Source organism: Quercus robur, chromosome 10 (assembly GCF_932294415.1).
Source record: "Quercus robur chromosome 10, dhQueRobu3.1, whole genome shotgun sequence".
NCBI lineage: Eukaryota > Viridiplantae > Streptophyta > Magnoliopsida > Fagales > Fagaceae > Quercus > Quercus robur.
In genome coordinates this window covers 16382553-16402729 of record NC_065543.1, presented here as the reverse complement: position 1 = coordinate 16402729, position 20177 = coordinate 16382553, and the positions used below count along the sequence as shown (strand labels likewise).

The 20177-nt window shown below is 34.7% G+C and overlaps 3 protein-coding genes across 4 annotated transcripts; all 3 read left to right on the top strand.

Moving 5' to 3' along the window:
• Positions 1–5119: 5119 nt before the first annotated feature.
• Positions 5120–6088, top strand: LOC126703893 (probable LRR receptor-like serine/threonine-protein kinase At3g47570). The gene is made up of 2 exons (XM_050402953.1): positions 5120–5450; positions 5676–6088. The coding sequence occupies exons 1-2, from the start codon at positions 5120–5122 to the stop codon at positions 6086–6088; spliced, it is 744 nt and encodes a 247-aa protein (XP_050258910.1).
• LOC126702550 (receptor kinase-like protein Xa21) lies at positions 6086–8751 on the top strand. Its single transcript, XM_050401282.1, has 3 exons — positions 6086–7778; positions 7906–8304; positions 8395–8751. The coding sequence occupies exons 1-2, from the start codon at positions 6578–6580 to the stop codon at positions 8277–8279; spliced, it is 1575 nt and encodes a 524-aa protein (XP_050257239.1). The 5' UTR covers positions 6086–6577; the 3' UTR covers positions 8280–8304; positions 8395–8751.
• A 5037-nt stretch (positions 8752–13788) lies between these two features.
• LOC126702602 (uncharacterized) lies at positions 13789–18522 on the top strand. Of its 2 annotated transcripts, none has more exons than XM_050401350.1 (4): positions 13789–14115; positions 14190–14295; positions 15947–16158; positions 17159–18522. In XM_050401350.1, the coding sequence occupies exons 1-4, from the start codon at positions 13927–13929 to the stop codon at positions 18293–18295; spliced, it is 1644 nt and encodes a 547-aa protein (XP_050257307.1). In that variant the 5' UTR covers positions 13789–13926; the 3' UTR covers positions 18296–18522. The 2 variants fall into 2 exon arrangements, with proteins under 2 accessions (XP_050257307.1, XP_050257308.1); XM_050401351.1 differs by having other exon boundaries at positions 14075–14115; positions 15910–16158.
• The last annotated feature ends 1655 nt before the right edge of the window (positions 18523–20177 follow it).

The window sequence follows — 20177 nt, the reverse complement described above, 5'->3', positions numbered from 1 at the left end:
ATGCCTGGTTTGCGTTACTATGGACCTGCAGGTTGCAGCTGTAGCAAGGGATTCTTCTCAATGCCTCTGCGTTGTCTTTTGGTAATTGGATTGTATAACTTCTCGGTCGTACGTCTATTTCAAAATATTTTATTGATTAATTTGTAAACATTTATAAATTTAATTGTGTTATTTCAGTTTAAACCTGTAGACATGAAAATGTGAACTTCCATGAGGCCAATCATATGATGAATCAAATTGTAAGATGGCTTGATCCACGTGCGGCATAAAGCCCAGTAAGAACTGTAATTGCCCCTGCTTCTGTTTCGTCCTTGAGCTGTTTCATATTCTGAAACCCGTATTTGGACATTATGAGTTATGCATATTTGGAAAATATTGCTTACGAAAATTGTCACTTCTTTGATGGAAAATTAGTCACAAGCTCACCCACTGCGTGAGAATATATTATAATTATTTCTTCTCCCAAAAAAGAATATATAATTATTTCGTAATGTGGTATAATATATCATTTATTCGCAATATTATTCATAAATTTGTGATGGGGTAAAAGTAGTTTGTGCACAAGCTCGAACTTCAAAAATTTTAACAAAAAAATGAATCAAGCTTTTTTGTTTGATAATGAGCTCAAGCTCTACTAGTGTTTAAAATAAAATGAATGAATAGGGCTGTCTTTTAATACTTATGCTCGATTATAGACCTAGTGGTGGCTCCATGTTTAACTTAGGGTGGTCACAGGACCACCTTGACTAGCAAAAAATGTTTATATATAATTGCAAAATAAAAGAAATTATAATAAACTAACCTATTTTGACCGCCCTAATAAAAATGTTGAATACCATGACTTGAAAATCACAAGAATTTGGTTTCACAAAGGTAAGAGTAATGCTACATTCACAATATTTTCACAATAATTTTGTAACAAATCTTATGTTGTAAGTTGTTACAAATTGTAATTTGGGTCAAATACTGAAATTACTTTTTTACTCACCAATAACACCTTATTGCATAAGATTTTTTGTGAAAATTTTATGGATGTTGCATTACTTTGAACATTGTTCTAGCCCTCCAAACATACTTAATAAAAATTAGTCCAAATAACAACAAAAATATCCCAAACAAAAACAAGACTAAACCAAACAATAACAAATGAACAAATTATTCAACAAAAAGCCTATTCAAAAACAAAAAATAAAAATAAAAATCCCTAGTCATTCAAATTTGCAACTCGTTCAACCTATTATGTAAAATAATTTCTAATTTCATTTTTCCTTAAAAAAACAGTGAAAAAAAAAAATACTGTGGTCGTAAGTTCTCCTTGGCGATGCTTGCAATTATACTCTCTTTGACTTTGCAATCGCAATAATTTTACTCTCCTTAGTTTGGCTTGCATTTGTAGCAAATATCATCTGTCTCTCTATCTTTGTCTCTGTCTCTCTTTCTCTCTTTCTCCATTTTCACTTTATCTTTTATTATTCTTTTTTTTTTTCCTTTTTCTCTTTATTAGTACAAAGAAATTATAATACTTCATGTATTTTTGTGTGTGTATGTATTTCTTTTTTTGGTAACGTTGATATATTCAAATTATCTTTTTGTTAAATTTTGTATAATTTAACTTTGTTAGTGACTACCCTAAAAAAAATTCCTAAAACCACCAAATACATTCCTAAGTATGTTAAAACTATGGAGAAAATCTATTAGACAACTATCTTATTTGGATTCAATATTCGTAGATGAGGGCTGAATTAACACTCCTCCTAAGTCGTAAAGAGCATTCACATTGGTGTGTATTTTAGCATAACAAGTTATTTAATCACCAAAGAACCCAAAAACCATGCTTTGTCGAAGATGCTAAAATCTTTTTTTTTTTTTTTTGGCAACTCAGCCACAATAAACTGGTATAGATATTAGTTGACTATAGCGAGTTGTTAAAAATAAAACATAATATTGTATTAACATTCTTGCTATTCCTTCAATTAAAAAACCCAAATTCTCTCTCTTCTTTTTGTCTCGCACTTATGCCAGTTCTCATTCGTTGTTAGTTCTCTCTTCTTTGTCTCTTGCCCCTCTCTCCCTCTCTTTTCCTTGTGGGTTTTCTTCTCTTCTTGTTGTGATGATCAGAAGTGAGATCGAATTTGGGTATGTGGTGGTTGTGATATGGTTCTTGTTTTTGTGTTTGTTCATATGAGTTTAGTGGTTGTGGTAGTGGTAGTGGTAGTGGTGGTTGATTTTGGCTGTGGAGGTGGGTTTCGTGGATTTTGGCTATGAGTTTCATGGGCTTAACTATGGAGGTGGGTTGTGGTTTTGTTTTGTTTTTTTTTTTTTTTTTTTTTTTTTTGCAATGGGTTGTGGTTGCCACAATGGTGGTTGTTGCTGACGGTGGAGGTGACTATGGCTAGTTGCTAATTGCTATAGATTTTTGTAGTAGTTGTTTTTATTATTATTTTAATAAGTTGTTTATATTATTTTAGATAAAGTAGTAAAAAAATTAGAAACTTTAATTTTAGGTGTATTGTAAAGTGAAATAATAAAATAAATAAAATAATTTTTAACACCACTGATATGAATGTTCTAACACGCTAACACCACCGCCTTAGACCCAAATAACAGTCTCCTCCCACGAGCAAAATAGCCAATTACCATCAATTCTTGAAATATTTTGCGCAGAAACACTATTTCGGAAAAATATAGTGATCTACCACTTTTTGTGGTACTCGAGCTTGGTGAGCTTGAGTACCATATTTTTTTAATCCACCGTGGCACCATGACATGGGAAGTTTAATTAAAAAAATAAAAAATTTGGCCATTTAGTACTCGAGCTTTGTGGGCTCGAGTACTGTACATGGTACCCAAGTCCATCAAGCTCGGGTACCATTCTGTACTGGCTGCTTATTTTATCTGAACGTCACTCCTTTCTCTCTCATTTACTTAATAGTATTTGCTAATTTTTTTTTGTGTTCAATTATGCTTTTACATCATTACATGTGACTTTGAAATTTGTAAATTTATGATAAAAATGATTTTTATTTTTAATTAAAATGCTTTTTAATTGAAAGATTACTATAAACAAAATTTTTTAAAGCTTTTTTATATTTTATTAATTCTATTCACTTTATAAAAATAATGAAAATTCATTTGAAAGTTATTTAAATTGCTTTAGATTTTTTTAGGTAAATTTTTATATTTTTACACATTTAATACCTTTATTTGTATTTTAATTAATGTTAAATTAATTTTAACTTCATCACAGTTCGACCTTGGTTAAACTCTGGTCCAACCTTAAAAACCTTGAATATTTCCATTTTTCAATTCTTTGAATTTTTTGAAAAGGGTGGCTGAATGCCTAAATCTCATCATATCCAAATATGCAAACCTTTCAGTAAAATTTCTAGCACCAGCAGACTTGAAAGCTATTATATACTTTATTATGGGCGTTGGTTGATCCTTTGCATTTCAAATGCACGCAATTTACTTTCTGAATGTAAGTAGTTTGACACTTTGTAACTCCTATTGTTTTTTCCCAATGTCAATGCAGTTAAGAAAAAAATTGTGTTTCTTTTAATTAATTTAGAGCACTCGCATAAGTGGGTGCATAATAGAAAAAGAGGTAAAATTTACACAATTTCTCCTAAAATTAAACCGCATCAGCTTGTCTATTGTTGTGTAAATATTTTATTAATTTTTCTCTCATCATTATACCTCCACCCTCTCTCTCTTCTTCTCCATCGCACTCTCTATCTCTACAACCGATCAATCCGTCCACCCACCTCCCAACCACCATCATCACAACATTACATTTTACAATACATAATAATCTGACCATAAAATCAATGGGAAAGTAAACACTCCCACACACGGACACACCAACAAAGACAAAGAAAGCATTGTTGCAAATTCATGGTTGTGGGTCGGTGCTTAGGGGTTGATTAGAACAAGTCTCGGTGCTTGTGGTAGAGATCAGTGTTTGTGGGTCGATTTGAACGAGTCTCTATGCTTGTGGATTTGTGCTTGTGACAGAACTGGATACTTGTGGTGGCCTAGGGTTTAAACATAGGGAGAGGTGATCTGACCGTGAGGGAGAGGGAGAGGCAATATGAGCAAAGGAGGCTCTAGCTCATGCCCATGGAGGCTCAAGTGGACAGAGGCGATTTGAGTGTGTTTAGAACTGGGTAGAGAGAGAAAGTGTGTGTTTAGAGGAATGGGTAGAGTGTGTTTGTGCGTGCATGTTTAGAAAGGTTAAAAGGGTAGCTAAGAGATAATAAAAAAGTGAAAAAAAATTATATAAATAAAATAGAGTGTATAATTCATAATCTGATATGAGTGTTTTTGAGAAGTTGCCGTGTAAAACAGAAAAATAAGATTTTATGATAAAATAGATAGAAAATTTTATACGAATTGACACAAATGCTCTTACCTTGCAAATCATAAAAATGATCTAAGATACTTACAGTTATTTTATTTTTTATTTTTTGAGAATAATTTTTTAAACACACAGGAATTTTACACTGACTCACTCACTCGGGCTCAACTCATTAGTTCACCTAGACTAGCCAGTCAAGAGGGTCTAACCTTTGACTACGTAGACTAGGGTGTTAAACCAAGAGGAGCAAGCTAACCTCACCAATATGGGACTAAGCTACTATCTTTTTTTTTTAGAATAATTTTTTAAAAACACACAGTAATTGCTTCTTGTGTGGCCTCAAATATGAGAAAATTTTATTATCAAATATTTCATGCAAAAGTAAACAAATGATCATGCTTCAACTGGGAAAACAATTTATTTGATGGATTCATCAGAAAATTATGTTAAAACATAGTAGTTTAAAACAAAATACCATAAAAAAATGACATGGCAGCTTACCTGTGAAGAAGTACATCTGCAATTAATTGAATTTGGCTACGTCAAACGGGTGGGGCTTGTAGTACGGTGAAATAAATACTAATAGAGACCTATTTTCATCATCAATTAAACCCTGGTGCACCTGCATTTGCACTAAATAGACTCCCACCTTATCTTGTCAAGCTCAAGTAAGGCATCAGTCATACCCACAAAAAAAGGTCTAGGCCTCTGTAGAAGTGACGCCCCATTTTATTAAGCGAACCTAAATTTTGCACATCGGAAATGAAAAAGCAAGGAAGAGGATTTTCACTTGCAGCAATGAGTCTCAGACTATTGTGTCCAATTCACTTCCAAGCCATCCTTCTCTTGTTCATTGCACTCCTGCATGTAAAAATTCCAACTATTTTTGCTGGTAGTAGTACTTCCACCTTCAGTTATTTTGGTGGGAATGAGACGGATCATCAAGCTTTGTTGGCCTTCAAAAAGAAGATAACACATGGCCCTGAAAACATTTTGAGCTCGCGGAATGATTCCCTCCATTTCTGCGAGTGGGAAGGCATTACGTGCGGCCACAAGCATAGAAGAGTCATTGTATTAGATATGAGGTCCAGAGGTTTGGTGGGTTCCTTGTCTCCATACATAGGCAACCTCAGCTTCATTAGGGTAATCAAGCTCGACAACAACACCATTGGAGGCCAAATCGTAGATGAAGTTGGTCGTCTACTCAGGTTGTGAGGATTGAGCCTGACTAATAACTCCTTCCAAGGGAAAATTCCTGCAAACCTTTCCCATTGCTCTAAACTTAAATATCTTGGAGTTTCTAAAAATAACCTTTCAGGGTCAATCCCAAAGGAGCTTGCTTCTTTGTCAAAGCTGGAGTTTCTTCTTGTTCGCAACAACAATCTCACAGGAGAAATCCCATCTTACATTGGAAACTTTAGCTCTTTTCAAATTTTATCTGCAGCCCATAATGTCTTGGGAGGATACATTCCAGATGCCTTGGGTCAATTGAGAAGCTTAGACACACTTGGACTGATGGGAAACGAACTCTCTGGTTTGGTCCCTCCATCTTTATATAATCTTTCGTCTATTGTTATTTTGTCATTCGCCAGAAATGATCTTAGTGGAAGCCTTCCAGCAGACTTATTCCTCACCCTTCCTCATCTCCAGTGGCTTCAAATTTATGAAAACAAGTTTACCGGACCTCTTCCGGTCTCATTATCTAATGCTTCAGAGTTAAGTATAATTTAGGAAGTGGAGATGATGATGAAATGAATTTTTTTCAATCTCTAGCCAATTGTAGCAGTTTGCAGAAGCTGGATCTCGAGATGAATCAATTTGAAGGTACATTGCCTAATGTTTTGGGAAATTTTTCTACCCAGCTTACATTTTTTGCGATTGACCAAAATCTTATTTTTGGAGAGATCCCTTTTAGGGATAGGCAACCTAGTTAACTTGAACAACTTATTTATGGATGGCAACAAATTTACAGGGATAATCCCAAGTGATATTGGTAATCTTCAAAAGTTACAACGATTTTCTTTGAGTAACAATAGGCTCTCAGGAAGGTTACCAATTACCCTTGGAAACCTATCATTATTAAATGAGCTGTCCTTAAATAATAACAAATTGTAAGGAACTATCCCATCAAGTATAGAAAATTGCCAAAATTTGTTGTTGCAAGATCTTTCTCAAAACAATCTCACTGGCACCATTCCAAAGCAACTCTTTGCAATTTCCATGCTATCAATTAGACTCAGTTTAGCACAAAACTTTTTCGTAGGATCATTACCATCAGAAGTCGGCAAGTTAGTCCATTTAGCAATGTTGAACTTATCTGAAAACAAGTTGTCTGGTAAAATTCCAAGCAGCCTAGGCTCTTGCACAAGCCTTGAGTACCTTTATGTGGAGGGCAATTTATTTCAAGGAGAAATTCCAACATCCCTGAGTTCTTTGAGAGGTATTCAAGTCATGGATCTTTCTCGAAATAACTTCTCTAGTCAAATTCCAAATTTCTTGGAAAAACTCTCCCTCAAGAATTTGAATTTATCATTCAATGATTTTCAAGGAGAGGTTCCAACAAAAGGAGTGTTTGCAAATGCTAGCTCAATATCAGTGGTCAGAAATATCAAGCTTTGTGGGGGCATATCAAAACTCATGTTGCCTAGTTGCTTAACTAAAAAAGAGAAGAAAACAAAGTGGTCTCTCACACTCACAATTGTAATCTTAGTGGCATGTGTGCTCCTTGTAGTTGCCACAATGTCTTTTTTCTTATTTTATTGTCCCAAAAATATAAGAAAAGATGAGTCTTCAGGACCTACCTTGAGAAAGTCGCTTTTGAAAGTGTCTTACCAAATGCTTCTCAAAGCAACAGATGGGTTCTCATTAACAAATTTGATTGGTGTGGGTAGTTTTGGTTCAGTGTATAAAGGCATCCTTGGTGAAGATGGGTCAATTGTTGCAGTCAAGGTACTAAATCTTCAACGTCAAGGTGCTCTTAGGAGCTTCATCTCTGAGTGTGATGCCTTGAAAAATATTCGTCACCAGAATCTTGTGAAGATAATAACTTCCTGCTCAAGTGTGGATTTTCAGGGAAATGATTTTAAGGCTCTAGTTTATGAGTTCATGCCAAATGGAAGTCTAGAAAAATGGTTACATATGGATTTGGAAACAGATACAGAGCAAGCAAAGATACAAAATTTGAACCTTCTTCAAAGAACAAACATTGCTATTGATGTTGCATGTGCACTCGATTACCTACACTACCATTGTCTAGTGCCAGTTGTTCACTGTGATCTAAAGCCAAGTAACATTCTCTTCGATTATGATATGACAGCTCATGTTGGAGATTTTGGGCTTGCAAAACTTCTTTCAGAACTTACAATTCCAAAACAAAGCAGCTCAATTGGAATAAGGGGAACAATCGGCTACACTCCTCCAGGTAACAAAAATTTACTGGTCTTTTAATTGTTAATATATGCTTTCCCACATTAACCATGATTACATTAATTTTAGATCCCTAATTGTCATGTGAATGTATTATTTATGTCAAATATCCTGAATGACAGAATACGGTCTAGGAAGTGAGGTGTCAACCAAAGGGGATGTCTACAGCTATGGAATCTTATTGTTAGAGATGATAACAGGAAAGAGGCTCACAGATCACATGTTTGAGGGAGGCTTTAACCTTCACCGTTATGCTAGCATGGCCTTGCCTAATTGTGTAATGGAGATTGTTGACTCAAAGCTTTTAAATAATGTTGATGAAGTGATTGATAATCATAATTTTAGCCCTACAAATAGAAAAGAGGAGTGTTTGATATCCATGGTCAAGGTTGGAGTGGCGTGCTCTGTGGATTTGCCACAAGAACGATGGGACATTAGCAAGGCCATTTCTGAGGTGCATTTGGCCAGGGACATTCTTCTTGGCTCTAGGAGTTAATACAACATGTTTGACTACATGGAAGGTCAAAAATCATACTTTTCACCCTCTTAATGTTGGTATTAATTAAATAATTTACTTACTTTGCTATTTTCCTCTTTATGTTGTATCGCAGGCCCATAAAGACTGCGAACCTTCAAAGTTTTACAATGGATGGAGAGATTCTTCTGGCATACTAGATAAGCATGGTCATGGTTTATTGCATAAGGAGTGTTCTGCATGTTTCTTATACCTTGTCTTATATTTGTGTTTCATACGTTTGTGAGTAACTCAAAATAATTTCCCTAAAACTTGTATCTATGTTTAATTCTATTGATATTATGCTTTGAAAATCAACTATTTAATTTAATTTGTAGTTGTAATATATTCAAGCAAATAATAAGATGTATTTCCCACTTGCTACCAATTCCTCGTCAATACATTTTTCTTCAAAGGTCGATGTTAAATAATAGAAGGATGGATGATTTGTTTATATTAATACAAATCACATATATCCATGCTATGGTTACCCAATTTTCAAGAACAAAAGTAATCACGTGATAACAATGCCTGACAAGATAGAATAAGGAGTATTAGGTTTCATTCATGTTCTTCCAAGATCATGTTGGCTAGTCAAATCTGTTAAGGAGTTAATTCTATTCTGCTAGTGATAAGATGAAATTGCAAAATTTGGAGTGACCTAATCATGGTTGAGAACCATTAAATTAAAGACAATCTATTTTATACATGACTTTTCTAAGAAGCTCCATAAGATCCAAGTTTCAGCATGTCGAGTAAGATGAGTTTGTATATGATCCTATAATCAGGTATGCCAAATGATGCATTAGATTAAGGACAAATTTGGCTATAAACCTGGTTAGAGATTTAGACTACAAACTATTCTCAGAAGTTGGTATGTGTACTTTTCAAGCGCAATGCACACAACTCACTTAGAGCATCTCTAACAAGCTCTTTAAACCCAAAATTTGGAGAGTAAACCCACAAAAGATTACTCCAACAGTCTCTCTAAATCACTGTTCATGAGCAAAAAATTGTTTGCTAATGAACAGTGGCTCTCTTGGTCTGATGACTTACTGTTCATTAGCAAAACAATTTATGAGAATAAAAAATTAAACCAATCAATTAAAATATTCAATTTTTACTTAATATTTACAACCGCTACAAACTCATCCCAAATTTTTTTTCTCTCTCTCAATCGTCTCTGAGCTCAAGAGGGAGAAAATACAATCTTTCATATAAAATAAAACTAATCAAACAAACCCCCCCCCCCCCCCCCCCACCCCCCAAAAAAAAAAATGTGTAGAACGTCGATCTGACCCATATGCTGATTAAGCTGCGTGTTCCTAGAAGTGGGGAGGAGGACGATCGGTATGCATGAACGTGGATTTAAAAGACCAACTCTCTCTAGTCTTTGTTCTCTATTGATGATCTACATGTGTATGAGAGAGAGAGAGAGAGAGAGAGAGAGAGAGAGAGAGAGAGAATTTTTTTGTGTGAGATAGAGGGAGAGAGATTTGTGTGTGTGTGTGTAAGAGAGAGAGAGAAAGAAAGAGAAAGAGGGAGAGCTAGAGATATGCTCTGGAGATCAAGAACTGAAAAACAAAAAGTAAAACAAAAGTGAAGATAGAGAGAGAGGTAGGTGTATGTGTGTGGAGGAGAAAAAAAAATTATTGTGAAAAAAATGTTATAAACGCAACACTTCTCATTAAAAAAACATATATAATTATTAATGTTGTTTGGAATTTGTAAAATATATACATTAGGAATGAATGAAGAAATGTTAAAAAAAGAATAAAGAAATAATATTTTAATAGGATAGAGAAAAATATAGAGAGCCTGTTGAAAAGTGTATTTGAAAAAATAAGTAGGTAAAAGGAAAAAATCACTATTCATTCTTCAAATTGTATATAAATTTAGAGAGATTGTTAAAGATGCTCTTAACCACGCTTGGCCAACCAACAAGTGAGTCATGTGCAAAGTACACATTTCAACTTCTTAAAGTAGTTTGAAGCCTAATGCTACAATCAAGTTTGTAGCCAAAGTTTTTTCATAGATTAAATTAGGTTGTTATTCACATAAACTTTACCTAACGTGTTGATGAGAATGTGCCATGTTCCTCTCAAATTGATTCTCCCAAAACATAGTAGTAGGAAATTAAAATGCCGATAGAAATACCTACTCCATCTTCAATGGCATACTAGATAAGTATGCTATTGGTTTATTGAACAAGGAGTGTTCTATTTGTTTCTTATACCTTGTCTTATATCCGGATTCTATGAACCTGAGTATTATGCTTGGAAAGTTAACTATGTAATTTCATTTGCAGTTTTAGTGAGAGTTCAATTAGAGTATAAAACACTAAGAATGTTTAGACCCCCAAATTACAAATTACCAATTCAAGCTTAATGTCAAACAATTAATGTGCGGAACATGAACACAAGCTTAAAACGGAATTGATAAACAATCTAAACCAAATAAAATCACATCCACAGTAGAAATTAAATAAAAAAGATTAAGGGAAGAAAGATGCAAACACAAGGACAACACTCAATGTGTTATTGAAGAGGAAACCGAAACCCTCGACGTAAAACCTCTCCGCCGCCCTCCAAGCGGTAAACAATCCACTAAAGAATGTAGTTGGGATACATGAACAGTAGAAGACCCTCCAAGCCTAATCTACCCAATGTACCTAAGCCCTCCAAGCTCCTACTCCAACGAGGTTACGCCGAATCTATTTCTTCTTTAACTTGCCGGATTCCGCTACTTGACCATAGCATCTACCAATATGAAATTGGTTCCTTCTTAACTACTTCCCAAACACAAATGGCCTTCTCACATGTATAGGTATGATGAGAAAAGGTTTTGGTAATGTATCTCTCAAGGATTTGACAATGGAGAGGAAAAGAGTAGAGGAATTTGAAAAATCTCTATGTGAAGATTGTAGATGAATCAATCTTGTTTTTCTCTAGGGTTTCTCTCTCAAAATTTTCTCTGGAAGCTCTCTCAATATCGTAGGTATAAGCTCTCTCAAAATTTTCCCAAACAGGGTGTTCTGGTGACTTGACCTCGCGACTGGGTTGAGTCGCGAGCTAATGGCCTGGCCAGTCTGGGACATTTGTCCTGTAGTGCAACAGCTGGCGCGACTCTTCAGCTTCTGGCATGCTTAGCACGTGTGCAACTTTCTGGCGGCTTGCAAGCCGTGAGCCACCTGTAAGATCCAGTCGCGAGTCCCTGCTTCTTTGCACAATCTTGAGCATTTCTTCACACTCTCTCACACACTACCCTTACATGATTCCCATCTAAATACAATGTTACTAATTGCTAAAATACAAGTAAATTTGGCACAGAATAAAGCCAACAAGATGGTTGATAAAATTCAACCTTACATTTAGTATTTCAGCCAATGATAAGTAGTATTTTCCACTTGCTTCCCATTCTCATTAATATATTTTTCTTCAAAGTTATAGCTCAAATAATAGATGGATATTTTATTTTATTTTATTTTGATAGGTATGGATGTTTTATCTGGTTATATCAACGCAAATCACATCTGCAAGAAGTAGGTACCATACATGTGATTTCAAAATCATATTAACTTAGTCAAGAGTTCAATTATATTTTGCAAGTTGGCCTATGATGGTAAAGATTAAATTATAAAATTTGGAGTTAATTTGATCTGACCCGTATGTTTATATACGATAAAAAAGATAATCTTTATTGGTTTTTGATGGGTCGATTAGTTCTACATGGCCCATATTTTTTTTTCATATTAAAAAAAAAAAATTGAACATACTCTTTAACCCTTTTTTTTCATATTTTCTTTTTGTACAAAAATTTCCTAACCTCTTTTTTTATATATATATTTTTAAAAATTACAAAAACTTTCCCCTCTTAGAAAAGTTTCCTTCCCTTCCCTCAAATTCTATATAGAAGCTCCTACATGGAGATCTCTTAGAGAAAAACTTATTCACAATATTATTCGTAAATTTGTGATGGGGTAAAAGTAATTTGTGCACAAGCTCGAACTTAAAAAAATTTTAACAAAAATATAAATCAAGTTTTTTTTGTTTGATAATGAGCTCAAGCTCTACTAGTGTTTAAAATAAAATGAATAAACAAGGCTGTCTTTTAATACCCAATCTCAATTATAGACCCAACGGCGGCTCCAAGTTTAACTTAGGGAGGTCACAAGACCACCTTGACTAACAAAAAATATTTATATATACTTGCAAAATAAAATTATAATAAACTAACCTATTTTGACAGCCCTAATAAATATGTTGAATACCATGACTTGAAAATCACAAGAATTTGGCTCTACAAAAGTAAGAGTAATGTTACATCTACAACATTTCCACAATAATTTTGTAATAAATCTTATGTGGTAAGTTATTACTGATTCTAATTTGAATCTAATACTGATATTATTTTTTTACTCACCAATAACATCTTATTGCATAAGATTTTTTCCGAATGTAGCATTACTCCGAACGTTGTTTTGGCCCTCCAAACATACTTCTTAATAAAAATTAGCCCAAATAACAACAAAATATCCCAAACAAAAACAAGACTAGACCAAACAACAACAAATGAACAAATTATTCAACAAAAAGCCTATTCAAAAACAAAAAATTAAAATCCCTAATCATTCAAATTTGCAACTCGTTCAACCCATTACATAAAAATAATTTCATTGTTCATTTTTCCTTAAAAAATAGTTCAAGAAAAATACTATGGTTATATGTTCTCCTTGGCGATGCTTGTAATTATGCTTTCTTTGACTTTGCAATCGCAACAATTTTACTTTTCTTAATTTGGCTCGCAGTTGTAGCAAATATCATCTCTCTCTCTCTCTCTCTCTCTCTCTCTCTCTTCTATTATCATTCAAACTCTCTCTCATTTCTCTTTTCTATTATCATTCAAACTCTGTCTCATTTTATTATTCTTCTCTCAACATTTTTAGTTTTTACTTTATCTTTTATTATTCTATTTTTTCTTTTTCTATTTATTAGTACAAAAAAAAATTATAATAATTCATGTATTTTTGTGTGTATGTGTTTCTTTTTTTTGTTAACGTTGATATATTCAAGTTATCTCTTTGTTAAACTTTGTATAATTTAAATTTGTTAATAACTATACTAAAAAAAAATGCCTAAAACCACCAAACACATTCCTAAGTACGTTAACACTAGGGAGAAAATCTATTAGACTACTACCTTATTTGGATTCAATATTTGTAGATGAGGGCTGAATTAACACTCCTCCTAACAAGTCATTAACACGTTAACACTACTGCCTTAGACCCAAATAACAGTCTCCTCCATCATTTGCCAAAATCGAGGGTACTTAAACATAATCCTACGGGTACCCCCCAAAAAAAAAAAAAAAAAAAACAGAAAATAAAGTAATAAACACGGTTGGATGATGGATGAACGGGTCGGGTCGGGCTTAAACTCAATGATCTCGATTCATTATCCTCAATTGTTTACAAAAACATTTCCCCCCAACTTGGAAAACTTTATATTATCCTTCCCTCTCATTCTCTCTTTCTATAGAAGCTCTGTGAGGAAAACTTTTTCACAACATTATTCATTTTTTTTTTTTCCTCTCAAACCCATTTCTGCCAACACAAATTAGTAGCAGGAAAATGCCAATAGAAATGCCCAAAGGGCTACCATTCTCAGTGGACACATGGACTTCTTCTTCAAAGAGAAAGAGGCACCACTTTTTAACTCATGCCCACAAAGACCACTCCTTTGGCATCTCTTCCCACTTCTCTTTCCCTATCTACTCAACCCTTCTCACCAGGACTCTGGTCCTTCAACACTACCCCCAGGTTTGTCTCTGCTTTCAGGGTTTTTTTTTTTCTTTTTTAATTGGGTTGAGCTTAATTTTGTGGGGTTTGTGCAGCTTGATGATTCATTGTTTGTGGAAATTGAAATTGGGCAATCGGTGGTTGTGGACGATCCTGATGGGGCTTTCACTGTCACGGCTTTTGATGCCAACCACTGCCCTGGTAATTTATTGTTCTTCTTTTATAGTTTTTGATTGGCTCTGTTTCGTATTTTGTTGTTTAATTGGTTTGCTCATGTGGGTTTTGTGGAAATCGTATGATTTTGTTCTTATTGTGGATATTTCATATTATATATGCATATTTCAGGGATAAGATTTGTTTAAATTTGATCTTATAATGATATGTTGTATTTTTTATGGCTACGATTGAATAGAGATTGGAGTGGATGTTACCCTTAGAATTAGAGAGGGATGAATTAGCAGGCAAAGCAATATGTAGTTCCAAGTTATTTTGGAGAGAAATTTAAGTGAATGGCATGAAGCCAAGTTTAATAAAAAGTCTATAACTTCAACAAAAATAAGTACTGGGGAGGGGAGGATGTTACTCTATTTTATGAGTTCAGGCATGATGAATAAAATTTCTGCTCCTTGGTCTAGCTAAATACAGATTTGTGGTCCGTTTGGACTGAAGGGGAGGGAGGGGGAGTAGAGTAGAGTTGATTGAAAATTAGCCTAATTTTTGGCCAACTCTACTCTACTCCTTTTTGCTCCCCCTCCCCCACCCCCCCCCCCCCCCCCTCTCAATCCAAACAGGCCCTTAAGGAATAAACAGCCCTGTTGTTTGTAAATAGGTGTCATCCCTTTGCCCTTTAAGTGTCAGTGGCTTTTAACATGGTTACTACTTCAACCATCGCTGGTCTTTTGTTGGGGCTTTTAACGTGGTTCAGAATTTCCCCTAGAGAGCATGGGCAACAGTTGGGTATCTCTGGCCTAATATTCTGCATTTTTAAGTAAATAATTTGTCACATTTAAAATGATGTGCAATAATGTGTCACAGAAGAAAATTATATACCTAATAAACAAAAGACGTAGTCAGAGCAGAGAATATAAGATTAGGATATGGTGCCATACACAATAAACATTTTCTATTATATTGTTTATTTTCAAGTGCCTGCATCATATTGACATAATTAGGCTAGGAATGTCTTGGATTTAGGAATTATGGGAGAAAATCAACTAAAGGAAAACAACAATGCTAGTAAAACTTGTTCAGAAAGTTCTTAAAAATAATAAAAAATTCTTGGATCATTTAATTTGCAGAATGTGTAGGCAATTATTTCTAAATCTCATCAGCTCTTAGCAAAAAAAATGGTGAAACTTAGGAGCAGTATATTATGTTCCCCAATTAAATTTAAACGCCTGATTGCATTGACCATTAAAACACAATTAAATTCAATGCAACTAGGTCTAGTTGTTTGAATTCAATTGGGGAACCTAATGTAATAGACCTAAAGTACTATATCTAAGTTTTACTGACAAAAGAAAATGGTTTCTAATGCATCACGTAAGTGAAATTTCTACTTGGGAGCTTGTGTGTCAGTAAAGACTATTCTACAAAAGCAAAGAAGCACAATCAACTTAGTACATATCTCAGGAGCCATGTTGCCAAGGGAAAATCATTAAAATTTGCGAAAGATAAAATGTCAGCAGACTCATACAGTTCAATACTCCTTTGATAAATTACTTGTCAAATAGATCCCCCATTTGATTATGCATTTATCTCTTTCTTTCATTTGTGTTCAAAACCTAAAATGATTTTGAGAAGCTCTATTGACAGATTGTCCCTTTTCTGGTATGGGTTGTGTAAACCTCAGGAGCTGTAATGTTCTTGTTTGAAGGCAATTTTGGTAATATCTTGCACACAGGAGATTGCAGACTCACGGCTGAGTGTGTACAAAGTTTACCAAAGAAGTTTGTTGGCAAGAAAGGAAAAGTACCAAGGTGTCAACTTGATTATGTTTTCCTAGACTGCACATTTGGGAGATTTCGTCAGAACCTTCCCAGCAAGCACTCAGCAATCCAACAGGTACCCATGGTCTTCATTCTATTCATGTTTCTTTTATAATTTATGAAGTGATCGGTGGTCTCAAACATGCTGCGATGTGTATATTATGACCTTACTGTAAGCCCTACATACTTTTTTTTTTTTTTTTCCTCATGTTAGATTGAAATGTGCAGAACGTGCAAATATAATACAGCTGTCTTTATATACTTGTATTTGGTTTAATCAAAATCTATTTTCATGGCTATTACCATTGATAGTATCTATCTTGCTTGCTCCTTTGTAGTTTTAGTTTGTTTTACATTAAGGTAATCTTTTGAAAATTTGTGGAAACAATATTCTGCATCTTTAATTTATGGATCATGAAAATTTTTCTGTAGATAGCATATCCTTAGAATCCTGATTTCGAACCTCATCAATGGTTAATTCATTTAGCAGGCATTCATATTTGATGTGTAATTATAAATGAGCCCTTATGTAGGCCTAATTTTAAACTAGGATACTTTATTTTCCTCTACACATTTTTTTTATTGCTGCATCTAACCTCAAGGTTAATATGAGCTCTGGTTTAGGTATATATCATAAATGGATGCTGTTAATTCACAGTTCATTCTCGTTATGCGTATCATTATCTTAGTGTCCATAAGTAAGGCACTTAAGCAGGCTTTGGGAATTCTTACTAGCATTATTATATATCAGTAATAGTAATCAATAAGGGCATCCAATTGTGAAAGAAATATATTTCATCCAAATTATTTTAAAATAGATGACCTTTTATTCTCCTTGTTATAATCTTGACGATTGTTTGCGTAATAAAAAAGTTTCATGTTTATGTTTTATTATTATATTTCTTAGCAGTTTATGACTCTCTCTCTCTCTCTCTCGTTGGAGTGAGTGCATGTGTGGGCATGTGATTGTTTTTCTCTACAGTTCTATCTTAAATGTTAAGCACATCTCTTATGTCACAGTATCAATATAACCTCAATCTGCTTCTTACATTTCAAACTACGTTTCCATGAAATAGGTTATTAATTGTATATGGAAGCATCCTGATGCCCCTGTGGTTTATCTGGCCTGTGACCTTCTCGGCCAGGAAGAAATTCTAGCAAATGTGTCCCAAACATTTGGGTCCAAGATCTATGTTGATAAAGCCTCTAATCCAGAGTGTTTCCAAGCTCTAACCCTAACATTTCCTGACATTATCTCTGAAGATTCCTCGTCCCGCTTCCAGGTATTAGATGGATTTCCTAAACTATATGAAAGAGCAAAAGCAAAGCTTTTGGAGGCCCAAGCTCACTGCCAGCCTGCCCCACTCATAATCCGCCCATCAGCACAGTGGTATGCATGTGAGGAAGAGTTCTCGGAGAATGAAAGTCAAAGAAAACTGAGAATGAATGAAGCAGTAAGGGACCAATTTGGTGTTTGGCATGTTTGTTACTCCATTCACTCATCCAAGGAAGAATTAGAATGGGCCCTGCAACTTCTTGTGCCTAAATGGGTTGTTTCAACAACCCCCAGTTGTAGGGCCATGGAGCTAGATTTTGTTAAGAAACACTGCTTTGGCAATCAAGTAGCTCCAAATGACCCTATCTGGAAGCTTCTTGATATTTCCACAGAAGGTTCTCCAGATTTGGATGTATCCGTCAAAGGTGTTAGTGTTTCTCCTATGGTTGAAGAGCACACCCAAACTTATGCTCAACCTCAATTTGAACCAGTAAAAGTATCTACTGGCCTAAAAGGACTTATAAAATTGTCCCCTCCAAGCAAAAAAGTGACATTATTTGGAAGAGCGAGACTTGGTCTCCAAGATTTTAGTTTTTCACATGAAGGTCCAATAGTTGCATCTATCAACAATAACCCTCCACAAATATCTGCCAGCAAAGTGGAAGAATTCTCATTCCAGGAGGAAACTGAAGTGAAATGCCATAAGTCAGAAAGCAAGACAGGTATAGCAGATATTGAAGTGCAATGTCTGAAGTCAGTCGATAAAGAGACTGAAGTTCTTAACAATGCTTCTTTAACAATTGGATCATCAAAGAGCTATAGTGAAAGATTGAGGAAGTTTTATAGGACAATGAATGTTCCTGTCCCTCAGCCTCTTCCCTCCTTAGTGGAGCTTATGAAAGCCAACAAGTGTACCAAGAGGAAATTTGAGTTATAGTCTTGCCTTTTCTGATGAGGAGGCAACGGGAAAGTATACATATAGCATTAGGATTGGTGCTTTGGCCATACAAGTATACAACACGTCATTGTATTTATATTTCCCTTCATGGGGTGATTTTTTTTTAAAGTAATTTTTTCCCATTTTGTAGCAATAGTTGATCCCTCTATGAATAAAGGATGCATTGGATGTTTCAATAATTGCAACTTGAGTGTACATTCAAATACTGAGGTGCCTGTTTGTGTGTTACTTAAAAATGGAATGATCAATTCTTTGAAGATCACTTGCAATATCTCCTTATCCTTTAAATTTGGTGGCTTTTGTCCATACATCCTTAAAATTGGATTTGCCCCTGCTTTGGCTATGGTGAGGATGAAATTCTTGTGTAAAAGAGTTCACTCCTGGTTTTTGTTCTGTGAATGTTGCAGCCCTGGCCATCGAGTTCTGTGTGGAGTCATTTGATGAGTCTTTCTTTCAGTGACTGCTCTTCTGAGTTTAAGGGTTCATGGATTTCTTCAAAGGATAATGGCTCACTCGTTCTTTTTGCAGAACCAAAGGCATGGTACTAATATGGCAACTCTTCCAGTATTTTGTGCAGCAATTTCTCATTGTTTATAGTTAGTCCTACTGCTGGTAGCCTTTAGCAAGCTCTAAAGCTTCACAGAAACAACATTGGAGATCTTGGATAGAAAAATATTGGAGCTTGAGGACAACTAAGTAAAGCATTCGAGGCTGTGGAATCGGTTGAACAGGAAGCTATGATCATATGGCTTTCAAACTATGTAAAATTTGCAGTATATGCATTAAAACAATCAAGAGTAATATGAGTTAAGTGAAAAGAAGAAAATAGAGAGAATGAGCTAAGAAACTGAGAGAGAAAAATTGCATTTGATCTGAGTACATTACACACGCTCACACCCACATGATCATATATACTAAACCTTTTGGTCAAAATCCCCTCTCTAAGCTACCAATTATAAGCGTTTCTATTCCTATTAAAAAAACTAACTACCATGTAACATACTTGGTCAATGCACGTACTCGGTTCCCTTAACAGACTTGATTTAATCTGCACACATGTTCAGTAAACTTTAACAGTTTGTATACATTTTAAACTTAGCAGTTTGGTTCATGTTAGGATCAAATGTATCTAGTGTTGGCAACTGTATTTCCAAAAATGTAATTTAATATTTTTAGGTTGAGTTTTAGTGTCCAAGAATGTGTTTGAAGTTGTACATAGAAAACACGAGAATACAGGTCAAGAAATTGCTCAAGAAGAAGAGGTTTTGCAGGCTCAATTACAAGTTGACCGATTAAGGTTCATTAAGCCTTGACTCCAAGTTCGACTAGTCAACAAGTCAAGCTCTGTTTTTCCAGACTTTTCAGTCTACAGCCATGGTGACCAAGTGACCTAGAAATCCATGCATTGAGGTTCCATGACATTTAAAAAGGCTTTTTAGGTCATTATAAGATAAGAGAGAACAGTGAAAGTTGGAGAAACTATTGTGACATATATGCACCAAGGGTTTTGTACTATGCCGCATCTCTGGTTCCATTGAAGATCTAGAGTATTCTAGTGAAGTCATCAACACAAAAACTAATACATTAAAAAGTTGTGTGATGAGTTGGATATGGATTGAGTATCCATGCACCGAAGAGATTCATGAAGTAGAAGAGTCTAACTAGGTTGGAATTACATGTGGTCACATGAGTAAGTTTAACTATAGCAATACTAAGAGGATCAGGTATATTCTGCATTGTTGTAACTTTCATTTTACATATTTAATTCTTCAAGTTGGTGATAAAATTCAAACCATCCGTTGAGGTTTTTTCTGGGTTTTCCCATTATAACTATATCATCCGTGTCAAATTTACTTTTCCA

Bases quoted from the DNA above. Each gene is read 5' to 3' on its own strand.
- LOC126703893 (XM_050402953.1), top strand. From the start codon at position 5,120: ATGAAAAAGCAAGGAAGAGGATTTTCACTTGCAGCAATGAGTCTCAGA. The intron at 5,451-5,675 runs GTTTGGTGGGTT...ATAACCTTTCAG, and splicing joins ATTAGATATGAGGTCCAGAG to GGTCAATCCCAAAGGAGCTT.
- LOC126702550 (XM_050401282.1), top strand. From the start codon at position 6,578: ATGCTATCAATTAGACTCAGTTTAGCACAAAACTTTTTCGTAGGATCA. The intron at 7,779-7,905 runs GTAACAAAAATT...CCTGAATGACAG, and splicing joins AATCGGCTACACTCCTCCAG to AATACGGTCTAGGAAGTGAG.
- LOC126702602 (XM_050401350.1), top strand. From the start codon at position 13,927: ATGCCAATAGAAATGCCCAAAGGGCTACCATTCTCAGTGGACACATGG. The intron at 14,116-14,189 runs GTTTGTCTCTGC...GGGTTTGTGCAG, and splicing joins TCCTTCAACACTACCCCCAG to CTTGATGATTCATTGTTTGT. The intron at 16,159-17,158 runs GTACCCATGGTC...TCCATGAAATAG, and splicing joins AGCACTCAGCAATCCAACAG to GTTATTAATTGTATATGGAA.